The sequence below is a fragment of the Pyrus communis genome, chromosome 2, assembly GCF_041283825.1.
Source record: "Pyrus communis isolate YQ-2024b chromosome 2, ASM4128382v1, whole genome shotgun sequence".
In the NCBI taxonomy this organism is placed as follows: Eukaryota; Viridiplantae; Streptophyta; class Magnoliopsida; order Rosales; family Rosaceae; genus Pyrus; species Pyrus communis.
The window spans coordinates 21912721-21930342 of NC_142566.1; the positions used below are offsets into that span (position 1 = coordinate 21912721).

The 17622-nt window shown below is 34.8% G+C and overlaps 3 protein-coding genes across 3 annotated transcripts; all 3 read right to left on the bottom strand.

Annotated features, from left to right (window-relative positions):
- Positions 1-952: 952 nt before the first annotated feature.
- LOC137748958 (uncharacterized) lies at positions 953-2733 on the bottom strand. Its single transcript, XM_068489143.2, has 3 exons — positions 2520-2733; positions 1792-2249; positions 953-1689 (listed from the first exon to the last, which is right to left on the bottom strand). Exons 1-3 carry the CDS (start codon positions 2599-2601, stop codon positions 1120-1122), a joined length of 1110 nt encoding a protein of 369 aa, XP_068345244.2. The 5' UTR covers positions 2602-2733; the 3' UTR covers positions 953-1119.
- A 6102-nt stretch (positions 2734-8835) lies between these two features.
- On the bottom strand, positions 8836-9730 carry LOC137748595 (gibberellin-regulated protein 11). Its single transcript, XM_068488764.2, has 3 exons — positions 9569-9730; positions 9408-9450; positions 8836-9211 (listed from the first exon to the last, which is right to left on the bottom strand). The coding sequence occupies exons 1-3, from the start codon at positions 9662-9664 to the stop codon at positions 9030-9032; spliced, it is 321 nt and encodes a 106-aa protein (XP_068344865.2). The 5' UTR covers positions 9665-9730; the 3' UTR covers positions 8836-9029.
- Positions 9731-13498: 3768 nt separating this feature from the next.
- Positions 13499-17355, bottom strand: LOC148698729 (uncharacterized). The gene is made up of 8 exons (XM_088687018.1): positions 17020-17355; positions 16346-16477; positions 15184-15467; positions 14736-14971; positions 14394-14612; positions 14181-14279; positions 14015-14095; positions 13499-13913 (listed from the first exon to the last, which is right to left on the bottom strand). Exons 3-7 carry the CDS (start codon positions 15458-15460, stop codon positions 14045-14047), a joined length of 882 nt encoding a protein of 293 aa, XP_088543144.1. The 5' UTR covers positions 15461-15467; positions 16346-16477; positions 17020-17355; the 3' UTR covers positions 13499-13913; positions 14015-14044.
- Between the last annotated feature and the right edge of the window lie 267 nt (positions 17356-17622).

The following is a 17622-nucleotide window of genomic DNA, read 5'->3' on the forward strand; positions in this document are numbered from 1 at the left end:
GGGTCTCCTAAAACCATCTCCAACTCTTGGGTAAAAATTTAAAATTTTGAACTTAGAAAATTTAGGTTGTAACTTAGAAACATGTTTTCTGCTCCAATTCTTTTGAGTTAAATTTTTCATCCTAAATTATTAAAGAATGAATCTAAGATTCTTAATTAAAAAAAAAAAACAATCTAGACTATTCCAATTTAATCTTATGAGCATTTTAATCTAAAAATATTTAATTTTAAATAAATATTAAAAAATCATTAAATCGACATCAAGAAACTCGTAAAACACTATGAAAAAAATATGAAACACATGAAAGATTTTTTTAAAATTATTTTAGACATTGGATTTAAATTTGAATCATTGAATATTTTTCTTTATTGTTAAATTATTTTAGGCATTGGATTACCCATTGGATTCAAGGAAGTTATAAAGCTTGAAAATATAGCCAATCCACGCTAACCCAGGGAATTCAAGATTAAATTTGTTCCAAAAATAAAACACATGAAAGATTTTTTTTTAAATTATTTTAGCCGTTGGATTTAAATTTGGACTATTAGATTCTTTTTCTTTACCACTATATTTGATTTATATTAAATCTTAATCTTAACTGTCAATTCAAAGAATTTATAAAAAATATGAAACTAAAAAAATACTCAACCTGGGGTTTATGGTTTAAATTTGCCCCAAATACGTATTCGGAAAAGGGTTGGAGCAAGTTTGGGTTGGTGTAAATTCATCCGAGTTGTTCCAAAGGATCAAAATGGCCAAATTATTACTGGAAATTTCTTGTTGGGTTTCTGTAAAATACGTGTTTGGGACGGGGGCTTCAAAATACATCATAAGCTTAATTCGTGTTGACGAATAACTAACCCGCAATAAACAAAGAAGGTTAATGTTTGGGGCGGGGGGCTTCAAAATACATCATACTGGTAATAATGTCCAAAAAAAAGAAAAGCAAAAATTAAAGTGAGGAATGACACATCATTTTTTGTCTCATAAAATCCAAAACAGAAAAATAAGCAAAAATTACCGAAAATTTAGCAAAAGAAACCAAAGCACTTTCCCTAAACATGGTTATCAAGACAGACAACCAAACAACTTTAGCACTTCGAAACCAGACAGAATCTTTCAATCTTCCTCCTCAAGAAACCGCAGGTGCTTCCCCTTTGGTGTTGGCAAACCCTTCAGCCGCAGGGCACCCGGCGAAGCTGATTCCGGAGTCTTTGCAGTTCCTTCTTCTTCTTCTTCTTCAACAATTTCATCTTCACTGTCATACACAAATCTGGTGTGCTTTCCAGCAAACTTGGGAACCCTTCTCGTCTCATCGACACAAATATTGCTTATTCCATCACAGAGCTCATCCACATTGTATCCTCCATCTTGTTCCTTTTCTTCTTCTTCCATTCCATAACCTTCATTAAGCTTCAGATAATAGTCTTCTTCTTCATCGCTGTCTGCTAATTCTTCCTCGTCTTCATCTTGGGTGCTAGCATTGACCTGCATCGACCAGATGGAAGCATTGTCATCATCTGGGGACGATGACTTCTCTTTGCTGTCAGTAATCACAGAGGAGAACTCGGATGAGACTGAGGAGATTTCGGACTTCTCGGAGAAATCCAGCAGCAGAGACCGGCTCAGGATACTCTTCTGAGATTCGAGGCTCCCCTGATTTTTTCCTTCAAAGATGTCACATACCACCTACCACATTTTCATGGATTAAAGCAAAAAGAATCAGTAGCTAAAGTAAGAAAACCCAACAGAAATTATCGTCACAAAATGAATACATGAGAAGATCCCAACCTGAGAAATCAATTGTTCTTGGACGAGGGGAGAAGGTTTCTCAGAACTCAGACCAACATTGCTGCTTCCATTTGCACCAACAGAGATATCAGATACCTGTGGAGTGTTTGCCGGTGTTGGCGCGAGGAGCCCCATTGGAGAATTGGCGATAAGGCCTTGAATTAGGTGAATAGGGCGGCTTTCGAGCGAGATCTTTGAGAGCTCAGCCTCCTCTTCAACTTGCTGCAAGAGGGTCTTGACTTGACCTCTCAGCAAGGCCTCTCCGGACCCGGGTGTGTTCTTGGCTCTGCAGCTTCTCTGCTTGAGTATGCCCGATGACGGTGTCTTTAAGCTTCCCGTTGCAAGCCCCACAATCGGAGAATCGTTGGTGATATCAATCAGTGCAGAACGGTCTTGCTGTTGCTTCCCATTTCTTGGTCTCGATTTCAACAGAGCTTTCTCAGAATCTTCAGTCTTTCCTGAAGAAAGATTAACAAAACAAGAAAAGAAAACAATCTATTAATACAAGGCAACCAGATTAATGACAAACCATTAAAACCCCATGTATTAAAATCCCCCATTTTTTATTGAAAATTCATGATTAAAATTTTTTTGGTAATCCCATCAAAACCCATGTATTGAAAGAAAACGAATTCCAATTAAACCAAGAATCTGTACAGAACCCATATTTTATTTTCCACGATTGTTCGACTGTTTGGAAGAAAAGAAAAGAAAGTGAGAGCACTCACTTGAAAGGGGAATGTTGCTGCTGTTCTGAGCAGCCGAAGTCTGAGACCTCGTGACTCTTCTGATTGACGACGGAGTCTCCATTGGATCCGATTCGAGAAATTCGTCGAGACACGAGAAGGGTTGTCGGAAAAGCGATCAACGGAGCGGAAATTGGAGATCGAAAAAAGGAAAGCAGTGGGCTCTGAAATTCAAAGTCGATGGCTTTAGGGTAAAGGTTGGAACTTGGAAGGATTATAAAGAGGGCGTTTGGTGAACGGGGAGGTTCTGAAACGGGAATGTGACCGTTGGCGCGTGCGGTTCCTCCAAATTTGACACGTTTGCTAAACTAGCCGTTAGGGTTTCGTTTGAATTGAGACGGCTTTAAGAGCACTAATGGGCCTCGAGTGGATTAGGTTAAGGATCGTTTGGGCTACCATTGAGAAAAGAAAGTTTATTGATTTTTTTCTTAGTATATTTCAACAATATCAAATTTTTGATTGAATGAGTATATGAGACATGAAATCAACCCAGATTTCTTTCTAAAATAATAAGATAACAGATGGAGATTTTGCGTGTCTAGATCCACCTGGACCCCAACTATCATTGTAGTCCCAAGAAAATCATCTCATCTCACACTATGTAATCGAGTAACAGACCGCAATTGAGAGAGTGATATATTATCCTTTCACTTTATTTAAATTTACAGAAAAATTCAAATTAATGAGAATTAACACATATAAGATTTAAGGTTGTGACATTAGGGGGGGAGGGGGCGGGGGGGGGGGGGGGGGGAAGGAAAATTGGGAGAGGAAAGAACCTTGGGGACAAGGTGGGAGAGTCGAGAGAAGAGTAATTTTTCTTTTAATTTTTAATGTTATTTCATTTTTAAATTAAATATATAATTTTATAAAGAAGTTTATAATAATTTATGAATTTTTAAGTGGATGAAATATTTGTAATTGACTAACGGAGATAAACACAAGGACAAAATTGGTCAAATTAAAAACACATAAATAAATTGGTCAGGCAATAACACAAGGACCATTTTGAGATTTAAACCTACATTACGAGAACCTCTTTATCAATCAAAAACACTGAAATCAAAATGACCCCTTTACTCTTCACCGGGTCTCACTAAACTCCCTATACTCTACTTGTCTCACTTTACCACTTATACTCTTCTTCTGTCTCCAAGTTTACTCTATTCCGTTAATTTTCACAACAAAACTAGTAGCTGACTTTGCAGGTTATTTTGGTAAATATATCCATTGAAATTAAATACAATTAAATATTACAAGTAAATTAAATTCACGTCATTTCACTAAAAAAAAAAGAAAATTAAATTCACGTCGTTGGGTGTTAAAATTAAGTATATAGTGGTCAGAATCCAAGTAATATCCTCTCTTATAAGGTTAATGGTAAATAATGCAGAGAAATACGAATGGATTCTCTTAAAAGTGAAACTGTTTATGAATGTTGACACAGAAATTAGTGTTAAACTATGAAGTGATAAAGAATTCATAGAGAATCTTACTTTTGAGAGAGTCCCTTAGTGTAGTCCAACTATGTATATGCATGCATGATTTCGGCTATATATATGAATCATGATATTTTTAATGTATTTGTACCCAAAAAAATTCTCAAAGCACCATCCCAGGCCAAAAGTAGGGTATGGTACTGGTACAGTGGTACTAGCCTTGAAGATGGTGTGAAGTCTAGTTTTATTGTTTGACTTCTCTTGTCAAATATTGTAAATTGTACCACACATGCTCTAATTAGATTTAGGGTTTAATTACTTCTCTAGGATCATTCTGTTGGAAATATCACTTTAAGAGCTTAATTTCTCTCATCAAAAGTTTGTTCATACATATGCATTTCATGCCATTATTTCCAGTTCATTCTGTCTAGTGGTTCTGTCTCGTTAAAACTTCTCGCTGCTTTCACTCGAGCTGAGTACACACTTTAAGACAACCCACATGGGCTTTCTGATAGCATTTTCCCCGAAAGTGTTTTTTAACCTTAGATCTTTTCAGATTGATTTTGCACATGACACGTGACTTTTCTGGTCCCTTTTCTGTTTGAACAACAAGCCCTCTTTAAAAGCTAATCTAGGGTTCATTTGTCTTTGGGGTTGAGATTGAAAAAGTTTTTTAGAGCTTTATTTCCATCTCTATCTTAGACCTCCTAGGAGCATCAAACATATTTTATGGGTAATGTTCTTCTTTGAATATTTATAAATCTGTCTTTGAATTTGCTTGCTTAAATCTCTTTATATGCTCATTTGTTTTGGCTAGGATATTTACATTTATAAAAAAAAAAAAAAAAAAAAAAAAAAAAAGAAGTTGTTTTAGCTTTGAGTTACCTCTTATATTCTTACCTGAAAACCCTAGCCACAAAATCACAATCATGCACTAAATACCCACATCATTGCATATTAAGATAGCATTTTTTTTGTAATTTTGAAAATCACACTCATGCACTAAGGTATCGTTTGGTATGCAGATGGGACGAGACGGAACGGAATGGGACGGGACATGACGGAACGGAACGGAGCGGGAGCAAAGATGCCCTTGGATGGAAACAAGGAGGAAGAAGAAGGAGACGGAGAAGTTATAATTTTGTGTTCCAAGGATGTGGAACGAGTCGTTCCAGGGGTTGAGGTGGAATGCAAATTCACCCAAAACTCGTCCCGTGGAACAACTTGTTCCACCCGTTTTAGGCGCACCAAACGTGGGACGGAACGCCTTGTCCCACTCTGTTCCGTCCCGTCCCACGTACCAAACGGTACCTAAATACCCACATCATTGCATATTAAGATAGCATTTTTTTGTAATTTTGATCTTTGTTTTTAGGTCAAAATTTTCAAGTTTCAAATCTTCAAACTGACCTCTTTTGGGATTCGCTTCAGTTTCATCTTTCAAGTGTTTGACTGGTGAAATTAACTAGACATCGAATCCAGATATGCATATCATTGCCGTATCATCATATGCATAGTTTGTGTGTGGGTCTTGGTGCAACAAGGTGAAGAGTTCAGGAGGAGCTGTCATCTTGTTGAGACAACACCTTTTCAATGCCACAAAGTGAAGAGGTCAAGATGAGCTGCCACTTCATAAAGACCAAAGGAATCCATCTTGTGTAAGGCAAGGTTGCACAAAGGTAAAGCTGCTCCGTAAACTAGGTCTAGCAATTGAGCTTTACGTGGTACTTTGTAAGAATCTTGATTATACTAGTGGATTGGATTAAGTGGAGAGTCCTCGTGTTTTTAATCCAGAGGTGGATTTTTCTGGCCAAAAACTTTTTGCGTTCTTTGTTTCTTAAGCTTGTCCGCATATCTTATTTACTTGCAAATGTTTCATGCATCCTATGAAATGTTATTTGATATGTGGTAGAGACTAAGTTTACACTACATATTATGAGCAATGAACTGATTGTTGTTGACTAAGAAAACTTGTAGTGAACTAAGTTGGATTCGTAGATTTGCGTTTGACTAACTGACGAATATGTACTTAGTTAACTGATGAGCTTCACTAGTCAAATCCAGCATACTTTAATTCATAATTGCTTTGTTATTACTGTTTGCATAATGAACTGATATGTAAATGTGTTCAAACTTAGGAATTATTGTTGTAAAACTAATTTGGGCAGACTCTGATTAGTTGAAAGCATTGGTCAGTTATGTTTTGTTATTACAGTTGCACTTTATATCATTGATTAAAGTTGACTAGCTTATTTGACTAATCTACTATGCAAATTTAGTTTTTATTTGCAAAATATTCCATCTTATACCCAATTTCAGCTGGACGGGTTTGGGCTTTGAGGTTGGACGTTGGAGGTGGATTAGGAATGCGTCCGGAGAGGCTTACAGTTTTATATTATCTCTATTTGGAATGAAAAGGGTATAAATATTGGCAAAAAAAAAAAAAAAAAAAAAAAGGGGTAAAAAGGCAATGGGAAAAGAAATGAGTAGAAATTTTTATGTGGACCAAGTGAACGAAATTGTTGATGTGTTAACTTTGAGATTTATTAATACAAAAAAAATTACATGTGTTATATAAAATTATAACACCACTAGGCTTGGCAAACGGATCGTGTTTGTCATGTTCGTGTTAGACATGTTATCTTAATAGGTCGTATCGTGTCAAACTCGTTATCTAAACAAATCCTTATAAGGTGACCTAATATCAACTCGATTCTTTACGGGGTCGTGTCGTTTTATATCGAGTTAAAGAGTCATGCAATAAATTGTTATGTCTAATGTCTAGATCTAAAAAACAATCTTATCGGATTCTTAACGAGTCACGATAAAAATCTAACTCGTTAACGAGTTTTTAACAGATGACCTGATAACGAATAAAAATCTATTAATGATCCGAATTGTTAATAAATTAACCCGAAGCATATTATTTTTATGTCGTTTAATATCGTATTAACAGGTGGTGCAAAAATTATTGTGTCACCGCATGATAGTGTAGTACACTAACAGATCACTCTGAAATAGGAGAATATTTGGTGGCCAGTTGTGTTGTATGGGACTCCTTAATTGCTGAGTAGCATACAGCTCAGCTCTTCGTTTTTTATTTGGTTGGGGAAATAAACCCAGCTCATCTTCATTCGACCAACGGAGTGGGAACAGAGTGTACAACCTATCGTAGTGGCAGAAACTAATTATGTTTATATATTTTAGTACGGGTTTAATCTTAATTAATTCCTCTCTTATCTAATAATTAATAATTTAATTCACTAACGTTATTGTTTGTTTAAAAAAAAAAAAAAACATTGAAACTTGGGGGGATTAAATTAATTTTAGACAATCTCACTCTCACTAGGCTTGATTAGTATTAGAATAATACTTGCATCCCTCTATTGCGAGATAATTCAGATAAGTATATTCCTCCACTTGCAAATAACGTATCTTCACCATAAATTTTTTATAATTGGACTGTTCAATTTCTTAATCTTTATTTGAATATCATTCCTACAAAAAAAAAAAAAAATCATTAGAATCCAAGATTGTTTAGTCATTCAAATGAATCAACAATACAGGTACCAAATAACATACTAATGATAAACCTTTCATTTATTTGATATATTTGGATGACTAAACGATTTCTGTTTTGAATAATTTTTTGTAAGAATGTTCAAACGAAGATTAAGAAATTGAACAGTTTCGATTAGAAAATCCTATAATAAAGATAGGTTATTTGTAAAGGTAATGCAAAATAATCAAAAAACAGAAAGAGAGAAAGACTCCAACATGTACTGCATATGTACGTTTTATACACTTTCTTCTGCAAGCTTATATCTACAGTGGTACATTGTTATCTCACACATAATCAAGAATTTAATATTACGACCACACGAGGGGAGTTATATATTAATAATGAATCGTTGATTTATTTGATATATTTGTATTGGTATATTACATATATGTTTATATTTTTGTTTATTACAAACAATACCGCTATTTTAAATTAAATTAACGATAAGAGAAAAAGTTTGAACTCGAAATACATTAAGATAAAAAGGAATACAATATTCACTAGTGCAACAAACTACTTGCATCATTTTTTTTTTTTTTTTTTTTTTGAATCAAGAAAAATATATTAAGGGGAAAACCCTCGAGTACAACCGTTCCCTACATAATCAAACTGAAGAGCATGAAGAGCAAATGAAGGAATACAATGATCCCAAATATGACAATCGGTAATAAGAAGGCCGTGGCAAGCAAAGACATCCGCCACAAAGTTAGCTTCTCTAAAAATATGTTTCTAGTCAATGCAATCAAAATTGGTCGCCGTCCACTTGATATCTTCAATAATAGGAACTAGATTTCAGGGTGTCGCATCCCGATCCAACATTGACTGAATGACCAACTTAGAGTCTCCTTCAACCATAATCTTTGTATAGCCCTTCCTTTGAGCAAAAAGAAGGCCCTCTCTAAGAGCCCTAGCCTCCACTTTTGAAATAGTGGCACCATCCATATTTAAAGCTCCACCTCCAATGAACTGCCCATTATGTTTCCGTAAGACAAATCTTGCCGCCGTCTTGTCCCCGGCTACCAAACCGTTAAAGTTTATCTTAATAAAACTCTTATCCGGCGGATGTCATTTAACAATTGTAGAAGTATTATCAGTATTTCTTCTCCAACCTTTACCTTTGGCTTTAATATATCGCTCACCCATAGAGATAGCCAATAACTTATAGATCTTGCTGGGATGGGCACAACATTTCTACACCATATTATTACGGTGATTAGGGAACTTATAAAAATACTGCTACCTTACTTAAAATGGAAAGAAAAGATACATCTTCTAACAAATTAAAATACTCATCAAATCGAACAAAAGGACGTAAAAATAGTTTTTATTAATTATAATACAATACAATCTTAAGAGAAACTCATACAAAAGCAGAAAGCTTTTATGTTTTACATGCATGCCAAAACATTCTCTCTAAAGAGATGAGAAAAGTTTGTGCACTTTATTTATTTTGGTGGGATTTGTTGAAATTAATTGAAAATTTGAAAGAAATTAAGGGCACTTGCGGGTTTGGTTGTGGGTTTTGAGGTTAAAGTAGCAAGGACAAGATTCGTAGTTGCCAGAAGTGCCTGGAGGAACGCAACTGCACTTGTCACAACAACTCCCACATGCCCTTTTGCAAAGACGAGGCCTCGATGATAGCTTGCATCTTCCTTCACATGCCACTCCACAATCTGCATCATAAACGTATATTATGCACAATTAATTAACTGGATATATGACATCGTAACTAACAACTTTCATCAGTATATACGATATGAACTCAGGTTTTCTTATAGACTGGATGTTACTTAACCAAATGATCATGATTACAAATTTACAAAAATGGTGAATTAGTTAGAGAATTGAAGATGTAAGTGCGTGAAATACCTAAAGTTGGAGGCTTGGGGCTCGGTGCTCCATCAACGCCCAACTGAAAATAGTTAGTACAAACTTTTCAGTTCATATTTTACTTAAATCATTGAAGAATAATTAAATACACTACTTGAAAGTTAAAAGAAACGTATGAAATATATGTATATGTCTATTACCATCTCATACTGGTGATCAGCTGCTTCAATGAAACATTGAAGAAGCATAAAAGAGACAAGCATGGAAGCCATGAGCGTTCTTGATGACAAAGCCATCTTGATTATATATGGAAGAAGAGGAAGAAGTATCTTAGTTTGGCTTGTATGTTGTGAAATAAGAGTGAGATATTAGTGCGTGTATTTATAGAGAGAGACTGGTGGTATCGATGGTGCATGGGGGGCAGTTGGGCTGATGCAATGCTAGTGCCTGCTTGGCTGTCCAATAATATTGAACCTGCTATTTAATTATAATAGTCGTCATTTTCAGGTGGTCTCCGCAAAAGTCACGCTGCCAGACTGCTCACAACTCATCACCCTTTACCAATGTTTTCTTCTTTTGTTTGGAAAGGGATTCTCTCTTGACCCTTTTTATCTAATTTTCTTTATTAAATAATTCGGATTCTTGAAATTTGATCAAACGGTTAAAAATACGGGTCAACTTTAAAAGTTATAATAACTTTAGTCTTTGATTAAATTTCAAGGGCCTGAATTGTTTGATGAGAAGTATTAGGTGAAGGAGATCTGGAGAATCCTTTTCCCTTTTGTTTTGCTTGGTTTCTGTTTAACATTAAATATCTTTGCTTAACATTTGAACCAATAATTAATGGCTAAATAGATTAGAATGGATGGAGGTGCCGCCCTCCGGAGAATTTATAGCTTGTTTTGAAATACTTTTAATGTAACTGAAAGCACTTTTGATGAAAATATTTTTGAAACAAATCCTTATTAGAAATCCAAGTGGATCATGGAGAAACACAAGTTCTTCCTGCAAGAAGCACATATCTAGTGCTTCTTAAAAAAATGCTTTTGAAATCCAAAATATTTCACCAAAAGCATTTTCAGTAATTTAAAAACATTTTCAAACAAACTCCTACTTATTTTGAGGTAAGACTTTCCTTGTGATTTTTTGTTGTTCTTTCGTTGTCGAGGTTTCTTAAAAACGAAAATTTAAGTCTTATTTAAGTTTTAAGCGGGTGCATTTGGCTACTGCCATTCATACAACATTAATTTGAATTGTAGATTTGCATGGACTCCCACGATAGTAACATGATATATCGACCATGTGGTATATTTTAATCTTAACTTATTAGTTATTACTTCACCGTCTCTTACGACTTAAACTGATCTACACAAAGGCTTAACAAGAAACTAGTTTATTGAAATTGTTTAATTAATAGGGAAGATTAGCAAGTGTGATTAAGTTGACCTATACACTCAACCTCTTGTTGAGAGAGAGATATTTTTTCCTTTTATGGAAAATAAAATATTAATTAAAGAGAAAAACATTTACGACAACCGTTTCCAGTACAATCAAACAGAAAATCATTTTTAGCAATCGTGTGTAAGGTCCTATCCCAAATATAAGTATCCGGACGAGTGTCCAACACTAATAATAATTTCAGCAAGAAAATTCACCTTACAAAACACATGCAACCAAGAAATAAAAGAAAAAGAACCGACAAGAGAACTGATATCGTCAATGATTATCCTCAGCTGCCAATGTGTACTACACTTCTTCAAAATGGCATCAATCATTGCAAATATTAAGAATCGAAGGAAAAAATGTCGACAGACGAGTGTTGGCCAGGTGGCCCTAGTTTGCTAGCTGTTCTACAATCAAACTTTGTTTCCCAAACGCACCCCCGTCGGTGCCCAAAGAAAATGAAAGAAAAACCCTACACTGTACTACTAGCTCTTAAGGCAGTCATGCCTTCCAGTTTGGTGCTCTACCGTGGAGAACGTCTTTCATACATGATACGAGTATATATTGTTATCATGCCTTTTTTATATTAATTAATCTTACATATAAAGTTAACATAAAAGGTGAACAGTGCTTTTAGTGTCATCAAGTATCAACAAAAATATTGAACAAAAATGCTCCGAAGACAAAAAACTTCAAAGGCATCTCAAAATAATGCATCAAATAAGACAAAAGTAATTTTGTCATTTTAATAGTGCTTTTTTGAATAATTATTTTTTTTGTTACAATGTTTTTTTTCTTTCTTTTTTTTAGTACCTCACAATAAGTTAGCAATAATGTGATTCAATTTCTTTATTTTTAAACACGTTCAAAACATCTTAAGAGGCGGGTAAAACCAGTTATAAAAAAAATCTTTTGCACGCAGATAATAATGTGATTAAATAAGTTGTCAAATGATTGTTTTTATTTTTATTTTTATTTTTATACAAATGATATTATTTACACTAAGGGAGGGAGGTGTACTTAGCCTCACAATAGGCTAGCAATAATATGATTCAATCAGTTGTTTATTAAATATTATTTTCTCTATTTTTAAACACATTAAAAACATTTTAAGAAACGTGTAATGCTGGTTATAAAAAAAGTATTTTGCACACGGATAATAATGTGATTAAATTAATTGTCAAATGATTGTTTTTCTATTTATTTATTTACACTAAGGGAAAGGGGGTGGGCTTAGCCACACAATGGGTTAGCAATAATGTGATTCAATTAATTGTTTATTAAATAGTATTTTCTCTATTCTTAATGTAAATTCTATAGTGACCGATTTTATTATGTGAATTTAGCTGTTTTAATTGGTTTATGAGGGGTTTCTTCTAGCATGATCTAAAATTATTCATTTACTTCAAGCATTTGACTTTCATTTTGTCAATTTACGCATATAAATACATTTAAAACGTGTAAGTTGCGCAAAGCACGCCGTGATTAAAAAAATATCACGCGCGCGCATGAAGACTAATAGTATAATAATATGTGTAAACTTTTATTTATATAATATTTTATTATTAACACCGAACACTACAATGAGGTATACCATTACCGTAAGTTGGTCTCTCTTCATTTACTTTACACCTGATTTTTTATGTCTGATTGGTTCCCCTTCTCAATATCATTTTTTCTAAAAGAATAAGGATAAAAGGACGTTGCAGTAACAATTTTTATTAGAAAACAAAAACATCTAAAATTCATCAGTCTCGTTCTCCTAGAACACATAGTTCAAGAAAATTATGATCACTTATCGTTTTATCTTGACCTAACAATGAAGGAGAGCATACAACAACATTGCGGATTTAATATCCTAATAGATAGGGTGTTGAGTTTCTACGCATTCATCCCTCGCCTAAACCCCCCATCCCCTAAGTTATTTTAATAGTTCCGAACCATCCTCATTCCCTTAATAATAGTAAATTAGAAAAACAGAAAGAAAAAAAAAATATTTAAATGACCACTTACTGTTCAATTAAAATCAAATGACAGGTGATTACAATTTTTTCGCATCATATAATTAGGAGAACGGAACTTAAATTCATATCTCCCTAGAAGTGTGCTATAACATTGGACTTTGCTATGTGTGTATGCATATGGTCAGCCAACCATACTTAGTAGGCCTCTTGTGGTGCTCTGGTGGCTAATTTGCCATACCTGATGCCTGATGGAGACAAGGAAAGGGTTGGAATTCCACAACCTACAATTCTCATTGCATGTAAATTTTTTTTCATTTGTAACACGATCAAAAAAAATTCCCCTTCTTAGCTTTTGTAATTTTAATTAACTTTGAGTTGGTAACTATAATACTCACATCTCCAAACAAAAGAAATAGAAGCAGGTACACATTGGTAGCACCTTCTGCAGATTGATGAACCCTATCTTCGTTTGGAATTTATTGAGTTGGTCCTAAATTTCATTTTATTTTAGGTTCCGTTGAGTTAGTTCGAAATCCAAGGTTCTTGTTCATGGAGTTACCCAAGCTTACGCTTGTGGTTGTAACTTAGGGTTACAGTGCTGGATATTTGAATTTTAGTAGCGAAATACGGTAAACCTTATAGAGATGGCTTTATTAAAAATTAGTGAAATGATATTTGATCATGTTGGTTGATCAATGTAATTAAATGTTAATATTGTTTAGATTCATGGAATCGATTATTTGTTGTGATTGTGGAATTGTGTTGGAAAACATGTGATAGAATTGAATGATGAAATTAATGACAATCCTAGCTGGCATATAGTTTCATTATGTAGTCTGGAATCTAGTGATTCATGCTACTCGAGTTTCATTAAGTGATTCTTGAACTCTATTTTTTTCTACTAGCACTAGATTCCTGTGGTCGATTTGGAAGAAGAGGCACCCGTCTCACGAACCCGCGCCTTCCCCATACCCCGAACAACCTTGCCATGACGACGACCGTACTTTTGATCCAGGACCTCAGTCATGATCTGAAAACCTACATCCTCGGGTAAAGTGACGTCCTCCATCGGGGTTTCCGAGGGAAGTTGCGATGTTGCTTCTTGGAGAACAACATCGCTCTTTTCCACCATAGTAGCCTGTAATAATAAAGAAAAAACGTATAATGGTTAATAACAAAATATAAATAATATTTGAACGATTCATAAATATAAGAATAATAACAATTACATCTACTTACATGAAGCTGCTCAGCGATCTCATTGCCAGGTCAAACGTAAACGTCCTTGAACACGTCGATCTCTGGGAACTTAGAACCCTCCTAAAAAAAAAAACCATTAGGAAAATTTTATTAATCAATAATAAAAAATAAATTGTATAAAATTTCAAAATTAATATACTTTTACCTGACGTCGTGTCTCAAGCCTATACGAAAAGGGCTTCGAACTGGAATGGTGGAGAAGTGTCTTAGACTCCCGAGCTATCTTGCCAGCAACAGATTTCTTCTGTTAAACACACAATATACATGTTAGTGCGACTATTTGAAAGAAATTATTTTAAAAAGCTTAAAAAAATAACTAAAACTTTAATGAATTATTATTAAAATATTAAGTACATACCACAAATTTTGGGTCCGTAAAATGGTTGCAGAGCCATTCCCAATCCTCTGGCCGGTCCTCCAACTCGGATGGGCAACCCTCTAGGCGAGCAACCTCTGGATCATTAAATTTCTTAAAATGCGCATGAAGATCGCTCTTCCAATTTTTGTACCGATTTGCAAAGGTCTCGTCTAAGTAGGTGATGACCTCAGGGGATATGTCCTTAAAATCAAAATTGACCTACAAATAAAACAACAAAATAATAGTAAGAAATTTAATAATAGTAAGATAATATACTTTGGTTTATAATATTTGTAAACATAATTAAAAAAATGATAAAAGGCCAAAAATTAATATACTAACCGACAACTTGTCTCGCACCAGTATCTTCGTCTTCTGAGGAATTTCTGCCCAAGTCTCCCACTGCATAGGACAACAATTCCGAATAACACAACCACAGCTAGTAGCGATGATGCTATGTTGCTGTGAGGTAGCCGCTCCACGATGTCGCGAGTCATATGCAATCTTGATCAAGGAGGCAGACAGACGTACATTCTGTGCCGTCTTCAGCATTCGATTAGGCCCCCTGGTTTTTTTTTAGCTATCCAAAAAAACTTAAATGGTGAAAATCCTAAGCTTAAATTTCTATAGAAAATTTTGCAAAACCTCCCCTAGTAGTATATCATTTCCCAAAACCTTAAAAAAGTAAAATAACAGTAATTCACAACCCGCAACAAATTTTCACAATCATAAAAATAATAGTTTTAAAATGAAAAAAAAATACAACGTAGTGAGAATTAGGAAAAAAAACTACCTGGCTGGGATACCCCATCCTCAACTCTGGATGATGAGGAAGTGTGAACAGAAGGCTCCAAATCGCAGCGGTGCCGGTGAGGCCGCCGTGCACTGAGCGACTGAACCGACACTGATGACGTCGATGATACAGGCACCTGGGATGCCGTAGCAGTAGCCTCAGTAAGGGGTATAGGCTCCCCAATCAATGGAGCACTCACGGATGGAGCAGTAAATGCTGATAATGTGGGAAGCGCATTGGTCACACTCCTACGACGAGTGATCAACTGCGACATCTATACACTTTTTGAAGAAAGCATTCAACTCAACATCATTTGAAAGACAAACTTATCAGTAAGAAATTTAACAAAAGAATAGAAAACAAAAGGCGAAAGCATAAATCTTTTCTCGCTAAAAAGAAGGTAAAAGGCTTAAAAGCATGCCACACAAAATGCTGAAAGAATACCTTTTCAGCTTTTATAATATTTGCTTAATGGAATATAGGATTTCAAGGTTCAACCACCAAGTTCTTGATGAGAAATACGTAACAAAAAGAAATTGTGCAAAGGTCTAATTAAACCAATGTCATAACAATGGAACGAAAAGTTTCACATGCCGAAACTGAAACACACATTACACTGCTACAACTTAGAAATTAAAATGCCAATTATCTAAAGTTAGTCAATTCTACTTCACATATCAAACATCACAACTTAGTCAATTCTAAAGTTAGTCAATTCTAAAAACTTCACATATCACATATCACAACTTAGCCAACTTAGAAATTAAAATGCCAATTATCTAAAGTTAGTCAATTCTAAAGTTAGTCAATTCTACTTCACATATCACAACTTAGAAATTAAAATGCCAATTATCTAAAGTTAGTCAATTCTACTTCACATATCTAAAGTTAGTCAATTCTACTTCACACATCACAATAACTCAATTTTTTCCGACTAATGACAAGTTCGCTTCTAAATGCAATTGGTTTTCTCAAATCATCTTAAACCCAAATGCTCAATGGCTATACAATCACAAATTATGATTCAAAATAATTGAAATTGTGCTAAATGGCTATACAATGGTTGTATAAGACAATAAGGTCTTAATCACATTGATCTAGTACAATCGAAAAGGCCTCCGTGCATGTTTTTCCAAATATACCCAGGTTACAGAAATACCTTGTTCAGCTAGTAATGAACTTTGATTCCCTGTAGTATCCTTTTGGAGATGTTCCACCATACCCAGGTCACCGATAAGATTCCCAGAGGGAACACACTCTTTCCAACCCCAAGTGTAAACTTCACCAGTCTCTGTAGAATGTAGATTGACCAATAATTCCAATTAGTTCACATTCTGGTCCTGTAGAAATTCATTACAAATAAATTGTTTATGTATGAAAAAGACATGAAGCCCGTGTTTATTCATCCAGAATTCACTACAACCACAAATTAAAAACATGAAGCCCGTGTTTATTCATCCAGAAAGCACAGGAAAAACAAATTAAAAACACCAAATTTCCACTTTTAAATCTTCTTTTTTTTTTCCTATGATGTCAAATAACAACAATGATTCAAATAACAATAATCATTACTAAAAAATTCGATTCATAATTCGATTCAAATAACAATAAACATTTGAGCACAAATTCAATTCAATAGGCCAGGGGACTGAACAGGGGTGTACGGGTGGTGGTAAATGGGGACAAGTCGTTCCCCCCTTAAATAAATTTGTTTTTCAATCACAAAACGAAACAACTATGGGCTCTCTAGTTTTCAAAGTACTCAGAAATCAACATGCAATTTCACCCTAATCCCTAAATAACAAAAACCCATCGCAAATCACAAACCCTTACCTTGATTTTGGGACTTGATTCCCGTCGGCTTCGATATTTGTGTGGCTACCCGTCGTTTAAAACGAGAAGGAAGAGAGAAGTCTATGGGAAAGAGAGAGGGAAGACAAGTCTGGGTTAAAGATTTGGGGATCAAGGTTGCGAAGAGGAGAGATGAGCAAGAGGGAAGAGATAGAGGAGACGCAGGACTTTACTCCTGCAATTTGATTTGCAATTTGAGCGAGAGGAAAGTCTGCAATTTAAGCAAGAGGAAGAGGAAACGAGGTCTGCAATTTGAGGAAAAGAGGTCTACGGAAAGAAAAACCGAGAGGAAAAGAGGATAGGATATATGGTTGCAAAACTTGGAAAAATTGAAAAAAAAACGCCTATTTTTTGCTATGGACCGCCAAAATTATCAATTGGCGTGACGTAGGTATACAATTTGACGTCACGCAAAGTGGTTTTGCGCGACGATTAAAGCGTCGCGCAAGGTTTTTTTTTTTTTTTTTTTTTTTTTTAAAGTATTAAAAAAATTACCAAAAATGTGACTTTACTCCTTTCAAGTTCAATTTTTATTTCACATAAACCCCACAATAATATATTATTCTAAAAAAAACCCATAATAAT